The sequence below is a fragment of the Protopterus annectens genome, chromosome 8.part0 (genome assembly GCF_019279795.1).
Source record: "Protopterus annectens isolate FY-2018-M chromosome 8.part0, PAN1.0, whole genome shotgun sequence".
Lineage (NCBI taxonomy): Eukaryota > Metazoa > Chordata > Ceratodontiformes > Protopteridae > Protopterus > Protopterus annectens.
The window spans coordinates 1837448300-1837470207 of NC_056741.1; the positions used below are offsets into that span (position 1 = coordinate 1837448300).

General features: G+C 39.0%; 1 protein-coding gene across 1 annotated transcript in view; it reads right to left on the reverse strand.

Annotated features, from left to right (window-relative positions):
• Positions 1-3827: 3827 nt before the first annotated feature.
• LOC122809665 (adhesion G-protein coupled receptor G5-like) overlaps positions 3828-21908 on the reverse strand; it is a 472088-nt gene continuing 454007 nt past the window's right edge. Inside the window, exon 13 of the mRNA XM_044081327.1 lies at positions 3828-4298. Coding sequence (XP_043937262.1) covers positions 4159-4298 — 140 coding nt within the window. The 3' untranslated portion in view covers positions 3828-4158. The remainder of the gene's footprint in view (positions 4299-21908) is intronic.

Consider the following 21908-nt stretch of genomic DNA (forward strand, 5'->3'; position numbering starts at 1 on the left):
ACACAGGTGTCCTTACTTAGTGTGGTTTACTCACCATCTTGGTATCCTATTCTGAAGGATGAGACTTTTTTTTTTTAGGTCACCGCATTTGAGGGCTGTGTGAAATAAAGGCTGACAATGCAAGCCAAGTCCATAAGTAGAGGAGAGGTGGGAGTAAGTGTGGGGGGGGGGGGCAGTAGAAAAAAGTGAAATGCAAATAGATTTGGAAAGCTTACTTGTATGCGAGATCTGCTGGACTGTCTAATTACCCAACTTTTCAGCTGTACAGAATTCCACAGAATGCCCAGATTTTTGCGTCATATTTTTGGCCCGTTTTTCATAAAATTGTGTTTTTTCTGGCAAATTAGTGGCAAATCATTAAAGATTGAAATTAGAAAATAATGACAGACATTTTAGTTTCAGACTTCATTCTCTTCAGAAAATTCATGCTAATGCAAAGCCTGTTATTCTATCAACTTTCTAAGTTTTTAACAGCAATATTTAACAATTGTCCCTATTTTGGGCCTTTGTCTCACTTTTATATATGGCTTTGTCCAGATTTTTTGCTCTTAATAGGTTGAGAGGTATGGCCCAACCTCATGCTTGAAATATATCTAGAATGTGAGTTTGTTTTCAAGCAAACTTGCCATTGAAGAAATGGATAAGAAATTAGCAAACATAAGTACATAATTTACTTTAATTGATTATTAGTTATTGCTGTTTTATGCAGTTAAAAAAAAAGAGTAGAACGCTGAACTGAGGACTTTGAAATTTCAACAAATTTTGTGAGCAAGATTTTAAATGTTAGATTTGTTGAGTCCCTGGGTGGCTGCAGTGGTGCACCGGTTAGCGTTGCCACCTCACAGCAAGAGGTTTTCCGATTCGATCCTCGACTGTGGTGCCTTCTGTGTGGAGTCTGCATGTCCTCCCTGTGGTCGCATGGGTTTCCTCCAGGTGCTCCGGTTTCTTCCCACATCCCAAAGACATGCCATAGGTGGATTGGATACTCTAAATTGGCCCTAGGTGTGAGTGCGTGCATGTGTGTGCCTTCCATGGAAGGTTGGGCGCCAGGCTGGCAACTCGACACTGTAAAACTCCACTGCCAATCATGAGCAGACAGGCGATCCGCTGTGGTGACCCCTAACCAGGAAACAGCCAGAAGAAGAAGATTTGTTGAGTCCTTCAGGAAATTATCCACATTACTGTCTTCTTTTAAAACATTGAAAGACATGGATCTATTTGTGCATTAGACTACTGAAGGAAATGGACAGAGGTGCTAGCTCATTTATATCTTGAGAAGAATGTTCTAGCTCACTCTCTGGCCAGGGCATGGGCATCTCTACCTGCTGCTTTCTGTTCCTTTTCCACTATGCCATATTTTAAAGCAGGCTAAATCAAATGGAACTTTATAAAAATATAAGAATTTGCTGCTGGACAGAACTTGTTTATGGAATAACCAAGGAGAAAAGAGACAGCATGCTTTCTTGCTGTGGGGAATTTTCAGGAATGTCCATCTTGCTGGAGATTCTGTCCTGATGTGAAGAATATGACTCATCGGGACTGATAGAGCAGAGCGATAACATTGAGGCCTCCTTTGTAAAGATACTCCAACTGTAGGGTAATGCATAAACATACTTTTCTTTGCAGGGACTCCGTCTTCATATATGTGGCCTAATGCTTTATTGAACAGAAACATATTAACTGATATTATACACTAATTATATTGACGGGATGGAAACAGCATCCATTTCTTTATCAATATTCCTAGTACAGCTTACTTCCTTTGTGCTGGAATCTGAAAGCCCTTTGCATTGTAGGTATCTTGTCTTGTCAGCACATAAATTAAAAGAATTTTAAGTGTCAGAGTTTATGTAAATTGGTCTGTATTCATTATTGCAACAACATTTGTAGAAAGTAACACTGAACACAATTTGTTTACGTTTAACAAAGCCAAATATCTGTTTTCCCCCCAGGTTTGTACTCTTAGCAGACCGCTAAGCTCATCTTGATTTTTTTCCAATAATAGTGTTTTATATGCACTGAAGGTGACTGGGGGTAGTTAACATTACTGCCTCACAGTGCTTTATCTTTGCTATGGTGCCATCTGTGTGGGATATAAATGCTCAGTCATAGTTGCCTAGATTTCTGGCTAGATTTTCCAGTTTCCTGCCATATTCCTGTGATATGCTAGTGTGTTGCTTTTCAATTCTTCGTTGTACATAGTGTTATATGTAATACAATGCAGTTACTATCACCTTTGACCTATTACCTTAAGTTACACTCCTTGCTGCCTGGTTTCAGTGACTTTTAAGTATGAGAAAATGGCTATAGAAAATGAAAGCAACGCAGCTGATTTGTAAGATCAAGTCTGTCTGCTAGCATTTTGCATTGTACTATATTTGTCATTGACTACTGGTACACCTCTGGGGCTTGGATAGGAGTGACTGGCCAAATTACTGCACTAGTCAAACTCCTGCTACAGAAAAATGCTACAGTACAATGCTTTAATGAATAAATGCAAAAGTTTTATTTGTTTGGGACTAACAAGTTGTACATGCAGTAAATATGTAATGAGATTTTGCTGTAAATGCTTGGATACATACACAATAAAATGCCTATTTTTGCTTGAATAAAAGTATAAAAAAATAAAATAAATGCACTCTGCTCAGTTTAAATTCATTACAAAGCTGAAACACAAGAATAGCTCTCGAGTTTAATTATGTATGCCTTTGCATTTAGAACAGATCCACAACAGAAACAGATGTTTGCTGCTTCAAAGTTTAATCCTTACATTTTAACACTGTGATTTTGCATGAGCAACATGAAATTTTTGATTTCAGTAAAAATTACTTCACTGAAAGATGTTTTCCCTTCACTGGAATTACTAGATGTTAAAAAATACAGAGTAGCCAGTGGAACTACCATATTATTTATGTTTTCTTTTTTCCCCCTGTAGAATTGCTGTAGACATGTTTATAAAGTTGTCTTTAAGAATAACCATTTGTAGTACCAAACTTTTAAATGGCGTTAATTCATGTGTATATACTTCATTAGATGACTAACTGCTTATACAACTACAATTTCAGTAAAATACTATTTAAAAAAAAAAAAACTCCAGCTGAGTGTATATGGATCATATTACTGTAGAAAATCAAAGGCAGATTAGAAACGAATTCCTGCACTCTAGTGCTTCAAGGTTTGATTCCCTCACCCGCCATCGCCTAACTATGCGGCTTGGAGCAAGTCACTTAACCAGACCCTGCTCCCTGGGCTGAATCTGACAAAGGTCATTGGAGATCAGTGCTCTAGCCCAGAAAAAAATTCAAATAAATAAAACAGTTCAGTAACATTAATGTGTTACACTGATTACATGTTTCTAAGGATAGAGTTTACAGCTGGGTCATTCCTTTGACTGAAATGTGGTCATGACAGTCTTGGACCTCTAACCTCCACCTCCCCACCACTCCCAGCATGCCTTTCAAAAGAGATTCTAAAAGAGTTTGGATAACATTTGATAAGCATATTCTTGGTTTAGTCCTGTTCTATTGTTGTAGTCAAAGTGTGATCCACAAATAAGGATGGAAATCTGCACATCATTTTCCTTCGAATGCACATATATCCACAGACTATGTATTGTGACTTGGATTTGCAGATATATAAATCTTGGGAACACAGTGCCCGCATTTAAAATAATGTTAGAATTATATTTAAACTCCACATAGTATGTTTCATAACAAATGAGCTCACATTTCACAAATCATAATCATTGTGTGTGGTTGACCACCTGTAGCTAGTTGCTGGGAAAAACTTAGAACAAACTGAAATATGACAAATATAGTCTGCTCATCTTAAATCTGAGTTCTTAACTTTAATTCTTATTGCTTCACCTTTAGTACATGGTGTCTTGAGTATGAGCAACACTTTCTTTACAGCTGAAGTCTCTCAGACAGTGTTTTCCCTGTCTAAACTGTGGCTATAACAAATGGTGCCATCTTTGTGTTTTGCCAATATCCCATACACTTTTTTTTATGAAACTGCTTTATACAACTTCAACAACAATTCTTGGTTCACCGCCACTGAGTTGTTAAAAAGTTAATTCTGACTGCCTGGAATGCCTCTAACAGTTTAGAGCACAAAACATAAATGGATTAAATTAAAGAAATATATATATATAAAATGCTATATTTTCTTTAAAGGTGATAATTTGATCTTAGGTGGGTCAGGATGAGGCGAAGAGATGCTTTTTGTCCTTTCTTCTGAGGCATTAATCTTCACTCTAGCAGAATGATTCAAAAGGAACCAAACGAACAAAAAGCCACCTGTGAAAGAAAGATAAGTTTTTAATGGACTAAATAATAATATACTGCAGTTAATGTACAACAGTAACAGAAAAAGGTGGAATGCCACATGAAATAGGTTGCTCTGTGCAAATTGCTCAAATTATTTTCTACTGCTTTTCTTCTAGAATACATACATGCTTGTTTTTTTCACCTATGATTTTTGTCTTTCCTCTAATTAAGCAAAAAACAAAGAAAGACTGGGATTGTGCATGTGGAAAAATGAAGAAATCTAGCTAGAAGTGATGTCATCATCCCAGTGAACACAAAGAAAAACAGTGTAAGAAAGAACTGGAACATTCTCTACTATATAACTGTTGCATTTTTCCTTGCTCAGTGGTGGGTTTACAATGCTTCTCACTGAAGGTAACATGACTGCATCTACATTTATGTGACCAAAATTGTCTCCTGATGTTATCACTGCCCTTACCCAAATCTCTGTGACCTCCCAATCCTGAAGCCTGTATCCTCTACCCTGCTACCCAGTCTCATTATCTAGAGCTGCAAGTACATCATATTTCACAAACCAGAAAAATATCATTAGTGTATTTGTCTGTGTAAAGAAATTAAAATGTTTCCATCCCATCCAAGCTTTCCAGTCATGTCTGATTTCTAGAGTAGTGACATGAATAGCTTATTCCAGCCAAGAAGTTTACTAGGCAAGGAGGGACTGAAGTAGATGACCAGGCCTTTCTCCCACATCACACAGACTCCTCATTCACACCTAGGAAGTATTACCAGTTACCAGTCAACCTACTTTCTTACTACTTTTAAAGTCTTTGAGGGTGGTAGAAAACTTGCCCCAGGAGATAACCCATGCAAACACAGAAAGGGCGAGCAGACACCACACAGAAGAAAGCCCAGCTGAGAAATGAACTGGAAATGTTCTTGCTGTGAAGTGATGATAGCCACTCCAACACCTCCTAAGTCTTTAGTCCTATCCAAATAAAATCTAAGTTGACTGTGGACATCAAGTGAGTGAGAAATTTTCTCCTTTATTTTGGGCATTAGGATAGAAAGATGGGAGCTGAATTATATGGTTAAAGGTAGATTCAGAAACTACCTTTGGCATAAAGGAATGGTTGTTTCCAAAGCTCATCCCTGTTCTTGTGAAAGAATGAGGTTGAATGCACATAAGGGCTTGTCACTCGAATACCCTTCTAGCAGAGGTTAAGGTTGCAAATAAAACAATCTTACAGGGTAATAATTATGTAGAAGAGCTGGCTGCAGGTTCAAAGGGAGCTTGAGTTAGACTTTCTAAGGAATAATTTAAATGCATTGGAGGAGCCTCCATTTTATTTTGTGGTTTAATATACATTACTCCTTTAAGAAACTGTTTATGAAAAATGGTAGATGAAGGGCCATCACATGGGAAATGCAGAACCAGGGGATGCCCTGCTTCTAATGTATCCTGTCCCTTGTTTTGGTACGAAACAGAAAATATCTTCCATTTATGTACATAAGGTTTCCTAGTAGCAAGTTTTATTACTTCCTTAAATTCCTGTTATACATCCTCAGGCTAGAGATGACTGAAGAGTATAAAAAAGTGTCATCCAAACTATTAGCTTCAAGGTCTGAAGAGTTGCATGAATCAGTAATATTTTGTCCTTTACAAGCACGTCCATCCTGTCTGTTAAGTTCTAGTGACTGCCCTTGTCCAATTTGCAATAGAAGAAAGAACCAGTGGTGTTTGAGCCAAAAGAGGCTCACCAACAGCATCTTTAGAACATGATCCTTAATCTTCTGAAGACCCTTGCAGATGAGAGGAAGGGGGGAAACACAGAAACATCTCTGTCCAGGAAGTGAAAAGTATTCTGTCTTCGATGCCTCTAGGAGTCCTAGAGAACTGCTTTAGCTTTGTTGTGTTTGGAAGCAAAAAAAAGATCTGTTTGAGGGGATTCTCCATTGGGAAACTACTTAAAAGAAGACCTCTTGGTGTATTATCCATTCATAGGTGTTTACTAGGCTAAAGACCATGAGTGCCTTTTTAACTCTAGCCATGCATCCCAAATCTCAGACAACTTCTGGTACCCTTGACAAGTATAAGCAGTTGCTTGGGAGATGAACCATTTACAGGCTGCATGTGTCTGTTAGTGACATAGCTGCCAAACCAGGGATGCATTTCCTGCTCCCCATCCAATTGTCCAAGCTGCAGCTGAATTGGGTTAGGGAACAACTCTGCTTCACATGTAGGGTATCTGCCATCATATTCTGCACTGAAGGAGTGTACATTACCAGGAGGAATAAACTGTGTTAAATGGCTAAATTCCAGACTGCCACAGTCGGTGCACAAAGGAAATACGATTTTGACCCCTTTCCTCTTGTTTATATGCCACATCACAGTGGTGTTGCCTGTCACTATCACCACCTGTAATGTGCCTGGAGTCCAAAGTTGGTTTAGAGATTTCAAGGCATTGCTAAGTACCATCATCTGCTACAGGCTTATATGTTTGTTTCTGTGTTGTGATCACCAAACCCCTGTATTTTGATGTCATGGGAATAGGCACCCTAAGCAAAACCTGGTGCATTTTTGGCAATATTTTGACAAGGGTCTTATAGAGTGAAAGGAAGTTGCACATCAGATACAATTTCAATGGCCCCCCAACAATTCCTTTCTTACAAAGTGTTGAAATAGAATTCTGTGAGTGCAAGGATTAAAGTGTTGGGCCCATACTGACTTCAGATACTACTGAATCTTCCTCATGTGGAGCCTGGCTTGAGGAATGATTAGATTAGATGAAGCCATGACTCCTAGGCCTTGTAAGAGGTTTTCCTGCTGAAGTTTTGACAAGTTTAGGAAGAAGATATGAAAAGACAATACCTTATCTGGAATAAGGCACTCATTAGAGAGTTGTCTAGGAGACCTGGTTTAAAGCAGCATAAAGTGCCCTCTGCACTACAACTCATTCCACACCTTTCGGCCCCAGAACATGGACCGAAGCTCCAAAGGCAGTGGTGTCTCCATATTCATAAAGGATATGCACACCTCCAGACTAGTAGGCTAGCATAACACATCTGAGATACTTCAGGTACAACTAACATTGGGTAAGATGGCAATTCAAGTCATAGCCTGCTACAGGTCCCCAACCATGTCCCAAGACTCTCAATCCATGTTCTTAAGCACCGTGGAAACTATTAGGGTCCAACCCAACACTCTCATTCTAGGTGACTTCAACTACCCCTCCATCAACTGGGAAAACTAATCATGCACCAATACACTGGTCCAATGCTTCCTGGAATTCATCAATTCCAATGCCCTGCACCAGCTCATTCTTACCCCCACCAGAGGAAGCAACATCCTTGATCTGGTTATTACAAACATAGGCAACTGTTGCTCTACACCAATAGTCAATTCCTTCCTTTTAAATCCGACCACAAACTAATCACCATGGAAATCCACATCTCATCCACCCCACCCCCCACAAAGGTAACCACCATGAAAAACTTCTCCAAAGCTGACTTTGGGCTCCTAAATAGAGGTGGCTAACTTCATGGAACCATGTCAATGGAAAATAGATGCGTGACTGCCGAATCATACAAAAATGCACTGTATGAACAAGTACATAAATGCATGGAGCTATCCATACCCAACAGAACCAAGATGCTCTCCTCCAAAAAAAAGGAAGCCAATCTGGTGGTCCCCTGCCATTAATAAACTCTACAACAGAAGGAAGAAACTGCTTCAGAAAAAAGGTGAAGTCCCAAGACTGGAAAAACTCCCTTATTAGCCTCAACAAAAAGTTGAGATCCCTCAGCAAAATTTCTAAAGCCAACTATGAAGGTAGAATTGCAGCAGACACTAAAAACAACCACAAAAGCTTCTATAGTTATATCAAGAATCTCCATGGCAATACCCAGGATTGCTCTGAGTTACTGCACAATGGTGCCTCCTATACTGAGCCAACAGATATTGCTAACATACTGGCCTACAGATTCAGTGCCAACTTTACCCCTCTGTCCCCCCTAAGGGACCAATCACAATACCAGAAGAATCTCAGGCACCCAGCATTACTGCAACACAGATAAAAGCTGCATTGTCCAAGGCCAAGAATACAGCTTCCATGGGACCCGACAATATACCTGGGTGTGTTCTACATGAATTACAAAGTGAAATGGCACCACATCTGTGTGCCCTGTTCAATCACAGTGTCACCTCAGGCTTTGTCCCTACTGAATGGCGCACTGCTTCTACAGTCATCCATCTCCATAAAGGGTGAGCGACTATAGACCCAGGGAATTATCACCCCATTAGCCTGACAAGTCTGATATGTAAGGCTATGGAGTGCATCATCATGGACCTAATTAACAAGGATAAAGGGAATCTCCAAACTCTAGATCCCACACAATTTGGTTTTGTGAAAGGTAGATCATGCCTGCTCAACCTGGTTGACTTCTTTGAGTCAGTCATCAGAGCTGTGGATGAGGGCAAGGCAGTTCAAACAGCCTTTGATACCATTCCCCACTCAGGAATTATTGATAAAAATCACCAAACTAGGTATCAACCCCTATATCACTAGGTGGGTTGCAAATCTGCTCACAGATAGAACCCACAGTGTGAAAGTAGCAGACTCCAAGTCAGACTGCCAACCAGTCATGAGTGGAGTCCCACAGGGATTGTTCCTGGGTCCTCTCATGTTAGGTATCTACTTCTCAGAAGTCCAGGCCAACATGAAGGGACTCTGGCTGACCAGATTCGCAGACAACTGCAAGCTGGGAGCCATTATTAACTCCCCAAGTGATGTAGATATCCTACAGAAAGGCCTCACTAAGACCAATGACTGGTGTCAAAACCATGGCCTTAAGCTTAATGCCAAAAAATGCATCATCATCCCCTTTGGGAAAAACTCAGTTCCTACTAATTACCACATCAATGGGAGCCCACTAAACACTGAAGGCATTATAAGAGATCGGAGACACAGGTTGAAAGCAACTGTTCCTTTGACTAACACATTGCCACTGTGGTCAGAAAGTCTTTCTATGTGGCACATCTCATTACCAAGGGTTTTGCATCCAGGAAGAAAGAGGTCATCTCTCTCTACTTTTCCCTCATTAGGCCAATCGTCGAGTACAATGCCCCATTTGGCATGTACCTCACTAGACACATGCAACAGCTGGAAAGGCCACAAAAGTACCTCACAAAGAGGGTCCTAGGCCTTAAACACATGTCCTACATGGACAGACTCAAAAAACTCCAGTTATTCTCTGCCTCATATCATCTGCTAAGAGGCAATCTCTGATTGACCTACAAAGCCATGTCTGACCCAACTCCGTTAGAAATGCTACAACTAAAGAAATCCCAATCCCTTAGCACCACACTCTGCAGAGACCTCAACCTCATTACCACAATTAACAGAACATGCTGGAGGGACAGGTTCATAACCCAGAGACTGCCCATGCACTGGAATAGACTTCCCATACATGTCAAGCAGAGCACCTCACTGTCCCTCTTTAAGAGAAATCTTGGTAAATGGATGGGAAATAGAAAGTTCACCCCGGGGATCACTCCAGTGGCTCTACTTGATAGAAGCACTGAGACCTAATGTTGGGCGGCACGATGCCAGGGCACTTCTATGGGCTAGGCTCATAAAGGCTCCAAGGCCATTAGCTTAGTACAGACCTATGAACCTATGAACATCCTAGGAATATCACTCTGTAAGCAAGTTCCAAGAATTACTTTTTCAGGTTCAGTCTGAATCTAATAATGTGAAGAAGAGTCTTGGTAAATTCTAAGGCTGTTAACAGTTACTGTCTGGATGGAACGAAAATTAGATAATTCTCCAAGTAAAGTTAAACTGTGAATGCCTTGAAGCTTGTAGTGAGATATTTGTGGGGTAAGGCATTTGGTTGAGCCTCTTGGAGTGGTTGAGAGTCCAAATGGTAAAAAAATGAAAATAACGATGTAGTATAATCCCAGTGCATAGACTGTGGACTGTAGTTGTGTTTAATGGGAACGCAGAGGAAAGCATCCTTTAACTCAAGGGTGACCCAATCAGCTTGTGGAGAAAGAAGTGATAATAGGGTTTGAAAATTTGGAAACTGCATGAAGGTATTTAATCTGGAAAGGCCTAGATTAGATCTCCAGGTTCCCTCTTTTCTGGGTATTGAAAAAGTTTTGAATAAAAAGGTTTTCCCTACTGATCCACTGGAACTGGTTCTATGACTTCCAGAAGAAACAAGTATAAAAATATTGGAGAAATGATTATAATCTGTGATATTCCTGTTAAAGATGGAAAGGATGCCCATTGATGTTTGTAGCTAGTTTTATTACATCTAGTACCTCAGAGTCTGTTGTGATGGTAGGATGATCTTAGGCCAATTAGACCTATTTGGCCCAGTATGGACCCGCTACCTCAGGGGTGCTTCACAGTAAGCAATGAAAGGATCATTTTACCTTACATGTCCCAAATATTTGCTTGAAAGAGATTACAGCAAAGTGCAAGGCATTTTCCAAATTGTAGTTTTGATCCTGTAATATTTTCAAGTCTCATTAGTGGAGCAGACAACATTCCCCCCATGAATTTCACTGATGGCTTGTCCTGTATTAAACACAACTTCAAACCTCCTGTATGGCTCCCTGTTAGCTACTTCTACTCCCATTGTAGTCTTTTGTGGTTACTGAGTGCTCAGAATGGGCTACAACACAGAATTAATCAGATTTAACCATCTGTTTTTATGTATCATTCCATTTATTGTTTCAGAAGTTAAGACCAGGCTTCATATGAAGAATGACAGAGATGTACAATGTTTGCTTATGCTTCTCTGACTGACATGGGATTTATGATTGGTTGCTAATGAATACAATTACAAGAAGTAACTGTGGACTAGTCAGTCTCAGGGGCCAAGAAGACAAACACTAGTATTAAACAAAAAAAAAAAAGACCAACAGGAAAAAACAATCAGTCTGTGCTGTGTAAATGTCTCACCAAACAAATAAACCAGAGTAAAGCAGTCCAAAAAAGTAGAATGATGAGATGACACCAGGCTCGCAGCATAAAACGAACAATCCTTTATTTTAAAACAACATAAGTGCTTTCACAGCTCTTGCTGCTTCTTCAGATGTCAGTATAAACATGCAGTCACACACACAGCAATTTATACAGAAACCCAACTAGCAAATCAATCAAATAACCAATTATGTATTAAAGGAATACAAACAATGAATGTAATAAAAATTAAAAAAAAAAAATCAGAGATAAACTTAAAATCAACTAATGCACATCGGTATCTATAAAGCTCATCTAACAAGTGATCATGTTTGTATCAAAGTTTTAAGGGGAACTATTATTTAGTCCTGAACCATAATCAGCCCTTAACCTAGCTATCCACTTGCTCTCTAAGCTTTCAGTAGCATTCCTAACATCACCCAGCTTCTTAGTAGCTACTACCTGTGCTATAACTTGAAACTTAAAACAATGTGTGTGTGAAGTGAGCTTCACATGTTTAGAAAGAGCACTGCACTCAGTACCATTATTTATATGTCTTAAATGTTCTACTATTAATTCCTTCAACTGTCTATCGGTCTTGCCTGCATAACAGGCAGTGCAGCACGTTAAATAAACCACATGAGAAGAAGTGCAAGTAACTTGAACATCAAACACATACTGTTAACACTGGTCTGGATGTGTAAACATACCAGTAGTGTCAATATAACCACAGCACTTACAAGTATGACATGGTCTAGTTCCTTTATAAGTGGAGCCCATTTTAGTCCTAATAGTTCTACCATCAATAAACTGTTTTGGATAACAAAGCATCTGTTTTAGAGATCGTTTCTTCATAAAGAGGTTAGGTTGTTCACCCACTATCTTTTTTAAGATCATTATTTGTTGTTATAATGGGCCAATGTATCCTTATAATATCTAAGACATACCCTGTAGTATAAGAATAAGTCATTGGTACCCTTCATTTGCCATCATTCAGTCTCTTAGGGTGAATTGAAGGTAGATCTGAAGAAAAGAAGGGCCTGCCTCTACATTCTCTAACATCAGAAACATTGTTCAATACTTGTACATTACCCCTCTTGTAGCCCCTATCCACAAACTTATTCTCCAGGTTTTTCATTTCAGCCATAAAATTGCCATCATTGACATCCACCCTTGAAACTCTAAGTCGAATGCCACTGAAAGCTCAGAGAGCAAGTGGATAGCTAGGTTAATGGCTGATTATGGTTCAGGACTAAGTGATAAAGTTCCTCTTAAACCTTTGTTACAAACATGATCACTTGTTAGATGAGCTTTACATATACTTATGTGCATTAGTTGATTTTAGGGCGGCCACGGTGGTGTGTCCTCCTGTGGTGGCGTGGGTTTCCTCCTCCGGGTGCGGTTTCTCCCACATCCCAAAGACAGACAGGTGATCCGCTGTGGCGACCCCTAACCGGGATAAAGCCGAAAGAAGAAGAAGAAGAAGAATGTGCATTAGTTGATTTTAAGTTTATCTCTGATTTTTTTTTTAATTTTTATTACATTCATTGTTTGCCTTCTTTGAATACATAAGTGGTTATTTGATTGATTTGCTAGTTGGATTTCTGTATAAATTGCTGTGTGTGTGACTGCATGTTTATACTAACATCTGAAGAAGCAGCAAGAGCTGTGAAAGTGCTTATGTTGTTTTAAAATAAAAGATTGTTCGTTTTATGCTGCGAGCCTGGTGTCATCTCATCATTCTACTTTTCTGGACTACAAAAAAAAAAAGACACTGATGCGAGGTAACTTCTGATCAAAAAATAATCCCAGGGAAGTGAATCACAAAGTGAGTATGCTGAGCAGCAAGAGGCAGAGGTGGACAGAAACGTATTCACTTGGATGAAAGTGAGAAAAAAAAAAACAGACCTACTCAAAAATATACTGCAGGGGTATCCCAGTTTGTCTCACATGCAAAATAGTGGGAACAATATCCTAAAACTAGAAAAATGGTTGAACTTTATTGAGGAGCTTTGGTGAGAAGTGTCTATAGAAAGCTGAAAAAAAACTGTGGGGTTTTGCATGTTCTCCCTACATCCAGGTAGATTTCCTTGAGGCATGCTTATTTTCCCCCATCTGCAAAAAAAAAAAAAAATCAACATGCTTAGTGACTACTCTAAATTCTCTGCTTGTAATCCTGACTGTTACCCTTGTGACCTGGAAAAATGTTGAGAAACATCTGCAAGTATTAGTCCATTTACGCACTTAAATAAATAAAAATAAACCTTCAGAAATAGTTCTAAGTGGTGTGTGAGCAATGTTGATTCTAAGGATGTGTCTAATATTCTTATTACTGTTGCTGACATTCTGAGGAAGTTCAACAATTTTATGTTGTTTTGTGAAAACACATTGACTGTAACAAATTAACACGTTACAGAGCTCCAACTATTCAAATCACATGCATGAGATGACTGGAAGCCCAAGCAGGAACAAGGCGGGAGAATGTATAATGGAAATCAGAAATTTTACATGCATTTTTGAGCCCCTAGTCTTCCCACAACCATTAAGCACAATCCCACTCATTCATTTGTCCAGTACTTCTATCATCTGAGGGCACTGGGTATGGGTGGAGAGAGTGGGTGGGGAGGTGACTGAGATCAGTCAGAAGATTACCAGGTTTCAGGTTTAAAAGAGCTTCTTAGGAGCATGGTCTGCTTGATTATGTCTGTAACAAAGATACAGGAATGTGTAGAGTTTTTAACTTACAGTGGATATAAAAAGTGTACATACCCCTGTTAAAATGCCAGGTTTTTGTGATATAAAAAAATGAGACCACAATAAATAATTTCAAAACTTTTCCCACCTTTAATGTGACCTATAACCTGTACAATTCAATTGAAAAACAAACAAATCTGTTTGTGGAAAAAAAATATAAAAAATAAAAAATGTACAATATGCTGTTTGCATAAGTGTGCACACCCTTAAACTAATACTTTGTTGACGCACCTTTTGATTTAATTACAGCATTCAGTCTTCTTGGGTACACACCTGCCATCAATTAAAGAGACTCTGATTAACCCCAAATAAACTTCAGCTGTCCTAGTAGGATTTTCTTGACATTTACTCAGTTGCCTGCTACAGCAAAAGCCATGGTTCTCGGAGATCTTACAAAGCATCAAAAGGATCTCATTGTTGAAAGGTATCAGTCAGGAGAAGGGTACAAAAAAATGTCCACAGCATTGGATATGCCATGGAACCCAGTGAAGACAGTCATCAAAAAGTGGAGAAAATATGGGACAACAGTGATGTTACAAAGAACTGGATTTTTCCCTAAAATTGATGAAAAGACAAGACAAAAACTGGTCAGGGAGGCTGCCAAGAGACCTATAGTAACACTGAAGGAGCTGCAGGAATTTCTGGCAAGTACTGGTTATGTACTACATGTGACAATAATCTCCCGTATTCCATATGTCTGGACTATTGGGTAGGGTTGCAAGACAAAAGCCTTTTCTTAAACAGAGAAACATCCAGGCCTGGCTAAAATTTGTAAAACAATACATCAAGTCTCCCAAAAGCATGTGGGAAAATGTGTTATGGTCTGATGAGATCAAGTTTGAACTTTTTGGCCACAATTCCAAAAGGTACGTTTGGTGCAAAAACAACACTTCGCATCATCAAAAGAACACCATCCCCATGGTGAAGCATGGTGGTAGCAGTAGCATGCTTTGGGGTTACTTTTCTTCAGCTGGAACTGGGACTTTAGTCAAGGTGGAGGGAATTATGAACAGTTGCAAATACCAGTCACTTTTGGCCAAAACCTTCAGGCATCTGCTAGAAAGCTAAAGATGAAGAGGAATTTCACCTTTCAGCATAACAATGACCCCAAGCATACATCCAAATCAACAAAAGAATGGCTTCACCAGAAGAAAATTAAAGTTTTGGAATGGTCCAGCCAGAGCCCAGACCTAAATCCAATAGAAAATCTGTGGGGTGACCTGAAGAGGGCTGTGCACAAGAGATGACCTCACAATCTGACAGATTTGGGGCATTTTTGCAAGGAAGAGTGGGTAAATATTGCCAAGTCAAGATGTGCCATGCTGATAGACTCCTACCCAAGAAGAATGAATGCTGTAATTTAATCAAAAGGTGCTTCAACAAAGTATTAGTTTAAGGCTATGCACACTTATGCAACCAGCTTATTGTACGTTTTTTATTTTTTTATATATTTTTCCCCTAACAGATTTGTTTTTCAATTGAATTGTACAGGTTATAGGTCACATTAAAGGTGGTACGTTTTGAAATGGTTTATTGTGGTCTCATTTTTTATATCACAAAAAAACTGACATTTTAACAGGGGTGTGTACACTTTTTATATCCACTGTTCATATATCTACCTAGACTGTTTTCAAAACCAGCACTATAGAAATGCAGCTTAGGAAACAAACTTATCAATTTTCAACAGTGGTAATGTAAGAGCAGGCATGCAAAAACATATATGTTCACATTTACTTACTTGGCTATTGCTCTGTGAGGATCTTATGCCCAACCTTACATTTCCATGGCATTTTTAGCCCTTATGTTTTGCATACAAATAACCCAGAGGCAGGCAGAACAAGGGTATGTCTGACATTTACATGTTGCCCCTATTCATTAGGGACTTGGGTGCTAAACTGGGGGTCAGTTTATGGTTTCACATCCATTCATCAAAATTAACATCTGAATAGAATAAGAGAAATACCTTGCTTTACATGGAGTGGAAGACAGGTCCATAGAAGAGGTATGCTTTGCAATAATACCCACCCTTCTAACATGTTCTATTTGTTGCAAAAGAGACTGAGATCCCTTGAGTGGGTGTTCACGCTACCACTAGACTTCAGAATGTGTAATAGGTATGACAGGATAGGGTCTGTTGAAGCTCTATATGTGAAGCAGATGCTGTCTCTTAGTAGCCTGTATGATATCTAGAAGACGTATAAGGATTTGAGATGGTCTGCATAGCTTTTGTGAATCAGGTGCTTTGTGGTCACTCCAGTTATTACAAGGTTTGGATGGTTGTATACTGAATGAGGCATTATATTCAATGACTGGCCTGATGAAAGCCAAGTGCAGTGGAATTATTATGGGCCTGGGCCTGGGCACCCTACTTTTTCATATAAGTTGTGTGATGGAGGATTTTCTTCAAACAGTAGATATATGTTGGTTAAATGGCAGTTCATTATCAACATAGGTTCCCAGATTCCTAACAGTGGGATCAGCTTTCAGGGGTGTGTTATCAATGTGAAAGTTACAAGGGAAGCCATGTCTGCCAAAAATTACAACTAGACATTTCTTGGCATTTAGTTTTATGCCATGGTTTTGACACCAGCAATTTGTTTGGAAAAGGCCCTCTTGGAGGATTTTGGTTTCCTCTGGGGAATTTATGGTGGCACTAAGTTTACAGACCTCTGCAAAGTTGGTCAGCCATAAACCCTTAACATTTATTTTAACATCAAAGAAATACATGTCAAAGAGGCATGGCCCAGGGATTGAAACTTAGGGTACACTGCTAGTGACAGGTCTTTTGGTGGCGGTAGAGCCACCCATCTTAATTTCCTTGGTTCTATTTGTGAGCCAATTTGCTATCCAAGGAGTAATATGGGGATTTACATTTACGTTTGAGAGTTCATCTATGATACCTGCATATGGGATGCTGTAAAATGGCTTTACAAGGTATAGATGTGCAGTGTATACCGATTTGCCCTCATCCATTCCTTCAGTAACCTTCTCAAAAAGGTTGACTAGGTTAAGTAAGCAGAATATTCCCTTGAAGAATCATAACTGGCTTGTGTCAACAGTTTGTAGGTCACATATGTCTTTACTGATTCCACAATCATTCTTTCCATAGCCTTAAAGATTAGACTTATGGGTCTATAATTACTCAGGTTCATTGATGCCCCACCTTTGTGGGGGGGGGTAGTAAATGTTATTGTACGCCATTCGTCTGGCATGTAGCCCCTCTTTGGAGGCTGATATTGAATAACCTCTGTAGGTAGTCTGACAAGTCATGTTTCGACATGATCAGTAGGTAGTCTTGTATGTTATCCAGTCCCCTAGAAGTAATGTTCTCTTAGCTTTGGATAGTGCCTTGAGGACCTGTTTTTGGGAGATTTGAAGGAGGATGTAGATGTGAATAAGTGATCTGGGAATATGGGTGGGGGGAGGAGGTGGTGAAGTTTGCACTAAATTTGTCTGCTAGAAGATTGGCTACATTCTCTTAAGTCCGAATATGTGATATACTTTACTATTAGCTCTGTACAGTGCTGGGCATTGTTTCTCAAATGTCTAACATAAATAAAGTAGACTTGTAGTTATACTCCACCTGGTTAGCTATTTTTACCTCATATCTAGTTTTGGTTGATTTGATTACAGCTGTAAGTTCCTTATTAAGCTTAGCAAGAACATTTTGGCATCTTGAGAGTTAAATTGTGCAATGCGTTTTTTCTCTTGTTATAGAGCCTATTTATAATAGGGTTCCACCACAGAGTTTATTTTCAAATTTGGTGGTGAACTTACTTTCGAGGGGAAAGATGTTTTTATTCAGCTATTTATATGTGCATAGAATGTAGTGGTAAAAGATTCCCCATAAGCAATAAGGTCATCAGAATGGAAGGAGCTTTTGAATTTATCCGGGTCATCACTCAGTTTTAGTAGATTAGCATTGGCATAGGTACTGGGAGATGCTTCTCACTTCACTCTGATGGTGAATATGACTATTCTGTGGCCCAATTTAACTACAGAGGAAGTTACAGTTGGTGGGGAGCAAAGCTACCCCATATTGGTAAAGATCAAGTGCAGGATTTTATCACCCCCCCCCTGGTGGGGGTACAGACTACCTGGTTCAGAGTGTGTGCATTGATGAAATCAGGAATTTTCTGGGCAAACATGTTTGAGGATGTGTAAGTCTCCCAGTAGTTGAAGTCTCCTCAGAGAATGGTGTTTGGCTTAATGAATAGTGACTATAATGGCTAAGAGGTAGGAGCTGCAGGGGACATAGAGGGTGTCTTACAGTTAGATATGACGTGATAAAAGTTTTTTTTAAATAGTAAGTTGGACTTGGAGTCATTCCAGGTTATTTTGTCTAATCAATCTGGAGGTGAAATGACTTTTGAAGAATATGGTTTAACTGAGTGGTAGGCATTAAAACACTGCACTGAGAGTGCTTGCATTGGTCTTGAACCAAGTCTTTGTGGAAATGCATACAATGATTTATTTTCAGGGTAAGAAGCACTTAGAGAATGGAGCTATTTTTTTTAATGGTTCCAAGCACTGAGCAGTAATATCTTTATTATCCATATTCTAACTCCAGAAGATAATCCAATTGTTAAAGTCAAATTTTTTTGTTTCTTTTGTGGCATCATTCTTGGTGATGGTAGAATGCTACTCAAGGATAGGTTCATACCTGCCTAAGACACACATTCAGAGAGCTCCATCATGTCTACCTTCATATAGTCCAAGAAGGTTTGTCTCAAGTCATTGACACCCACATGCATTATGACTGTGTCATGTCTACTTGTGGTGCAAAAACTTGAGTGCATGTGTAATGTGGTGAACCCTGACAGCCCATAGGATAATGACCATGATCCTCACTTGGCACAGCCTGGTGAGTAGTGCATTTAGTGTGTCTCACTATGGAGCCACATATAGGTTCATAGGTTCATAGGTTCATACTAGGCTATCTGCCCAAGGGCATTTATAAGCCTAGCCCATAGTTATGTGGCTTTCGCCACCCCTTTAGTTTGAATAAAAATATGACTAGTGTTTGCCTTATGAATTTTTGAAATGAGTCAGTGTAACTCTTAGATGTATGTTTTGGTTTGGATACTGACTGTGTTGTGTTGTGTAGTTGTGATGTTCCTGAGGGTAACTGTTTCTTACGTTATATTTAGGAGGCTTTTGCTTTTTAGGTAATTTACTTTTAAGAGTCCTAACATATGTAGGTTTCTGTGTTTACTCTGCACTATGCATAATTGGTTTAGTGTTATGTTGTGTGGTACTGACAACCTGCAGGCTATTTGTTGTGAGTTTGTCTGTGAGCTTTGCCTCCAGTAAGATTCTAGAACTATATCTGTTACACATTACGACGGTTTAAGTAATAGATGGTTGTCTGTAAATATGAGACAGTTGCTTCATTGTCATAGGATGCCCATTTCAATCAAGCTGACCGCAGAGATTGTTGTAAAGTGCTAATTAATGGTTCCAGGTACTTAATAATGTGGGCTGAAGGGGGAAATAGCAATTGTAAGGTTTGGAGTTGATTTCTGGAAGGGCTAGTGGAGTTAGTGCAGGTATCAATACAGCTGCAGACATCTAGAAAACAATGATCCTTTGCTTCTCTGACCAGAAGCAAAAGAGTAGCTACCTCAGAAGTAGTATTAACTCAGATGTTTATGGGTTCAGTACAATGTTATTGTCTTTTTTTAGTAGTTAGTCCGGTTAGAACCTTACGCAGTTGGACACAACAAAAAGCCAACCTGCACAAAGGCCCTAAAGACGTTCCCACCAAAACTGCAACCAGACTAATCAGAGAAGTCCATTATACACTGCCCTATCAGAGACCAACAGGAAGTGACATCCCTCAGATCCTGCTCTAACTAGGAGCAAAGGAATAGCATTAATCACAAACTGATTCCTAAGAACCAATTTTTAGGCTTTTCCGTGACTGATAATCTGTAGTAATGCTAGGGAATGTCCTTCTGTTCCTTCTCTCACCTAAAGCAAAACAGAAACACTGATCCCAAGCTGATTGCTGAGAAGCAGTTCCCAGGCAGCCCAGTGACCGGTAGTCTAGTCCTGATGTTGCAGATGTTTAAAGTAAGTTGGAAAACAAGATTAATTCTTTGAAATTTGCAGTGCATGTACAAAATGAGTGGAATTGTATGAAACAAAAGATAATGCAACCTTTATCTAGCAGTTATTTCATTAGTTAAATTAGTTTAGTTAATTAGTGAAATTAAATAACTAATCATTTAATAATAATGCAATAATAATGTAGTTATTTATTTATTTATTTATTTATTTATTTATTTAAGCGTCTAAGGGGAATTTATTTAAGAGTCAGTTGTTTTGACTGCCCAGTAGAATGACCTGATGAGACGAGACCAGCTGGAGCATCCAAAGTCAAATTTACTCCAAGGGTGGGCAGCTCAAAAGCAACCAAGTTTAAAAGCATAACAGAGAATGGGAAAAATGAAATGCAATCAGACCATAGCACTTCAGCTAAATAACGCAGCAAAATACTTGCTGAAATCCTATTTCTCTGCTCCTTCCACTAATTAGCAAGATTTAATTCCTTTTCATCAGTGAATGGAAAAGGAATTCTTTTTAACTAATCTTAGCAAAAAACTTTTAAAACTCCAAGAAGGAAAAAACTTTGAGATAAAACAAACATTTAAAATAAAACAAACTGTTATACAAGATAAACATCAAACAAATAATGGAAGTACTCAAACCTTGAATGAGCAATTCCAATCCAAAATCAAATAGTCAGACAGCAGTAGGAGTCACAAGGCAATTCAGGTAATGTCGGGATAATGTGTACATCTGATACAACAATTCAAGTAACATCAGTAAGATGTGTATGTGTACACTATCATGACATCATATAGTATAATGTTTCTATTGAGAAAATAATATGCAAAGAACAATTTAGAGTATGTACAACTGTTGTACACAGGATGTGAAGTAGAGTAGGACATGAGTCAAAGGAGGGAGACAGAAAAGAGAAGACAAAAGTATACGGGGCAACAAGCTAAATTATACATCCCTTTCCTACCCATGCTCAGGAGATCTAAGCAGCAGTACAGGAGTCTGGGAACATGTAAGCCAGTGTGCATCTACTTGATTAAGCCCCCAGCTAGTCTTCCTGAGTGAAATAAACAAGCCCTGAGGAAAGGAGCTGCATGAGGTGTTGGTTGACTGGTAATCCATGAGTCCAGTAGTTTACTTCTATGTTAACCCGTCTTTTGGTAAAAATATAAGCTGCTATAATAGACATGGTTGTATTTTTAATACACAGTAATCACATATACTCCTGATACCTAATCTGAAATAGTCTTAAGTCCAAGAAGCCAGCAACTGGAGGGAGGGTTGGGGTGGCAGATGGGGAGATTCACCTGAAAGACCCCACTAAAATGTTCCAAACTTGTCCCTGAAGCTTCATAGCAATTTCCTGAAGAAGTAGGCCAAAGTGTGTGTTGGAGTTAATTTGTCAAGGATAGCCAGAAATTTTCTTTGATAACTGGATCTTTACAATTGACTAGATTTTCTTTTGGGGTATTCATGTCATTTTTATTTTTGATGGCTTATGAAAAAAGTATCTGAATTAGCTGGAGAATTTCTTTAAACATATGCACTGGAGACACAAAAAGTTGTTTTACATGTGGGATAAGTTTTTCCAAATGTCTTTATCTAAGGGATTGTTTAGTAGTTGAACTTTGATCTCATCTGGCAAAGTATAAATCCGTAGACAAAGATGTCACTTCATGACAGAATCAGTGCTGGCTGATCTGGAAGCAACATTCCTAGCATCATAACCCCACTTTATACTTAACTACTTGTGTGGCTGAATATAGCATGTCCAAAAGGTTAGCTTTAATATCAGCATTAGGAATATTAGTTACCATCTGTCGCGTATTATTCAAAATAGCTAGAA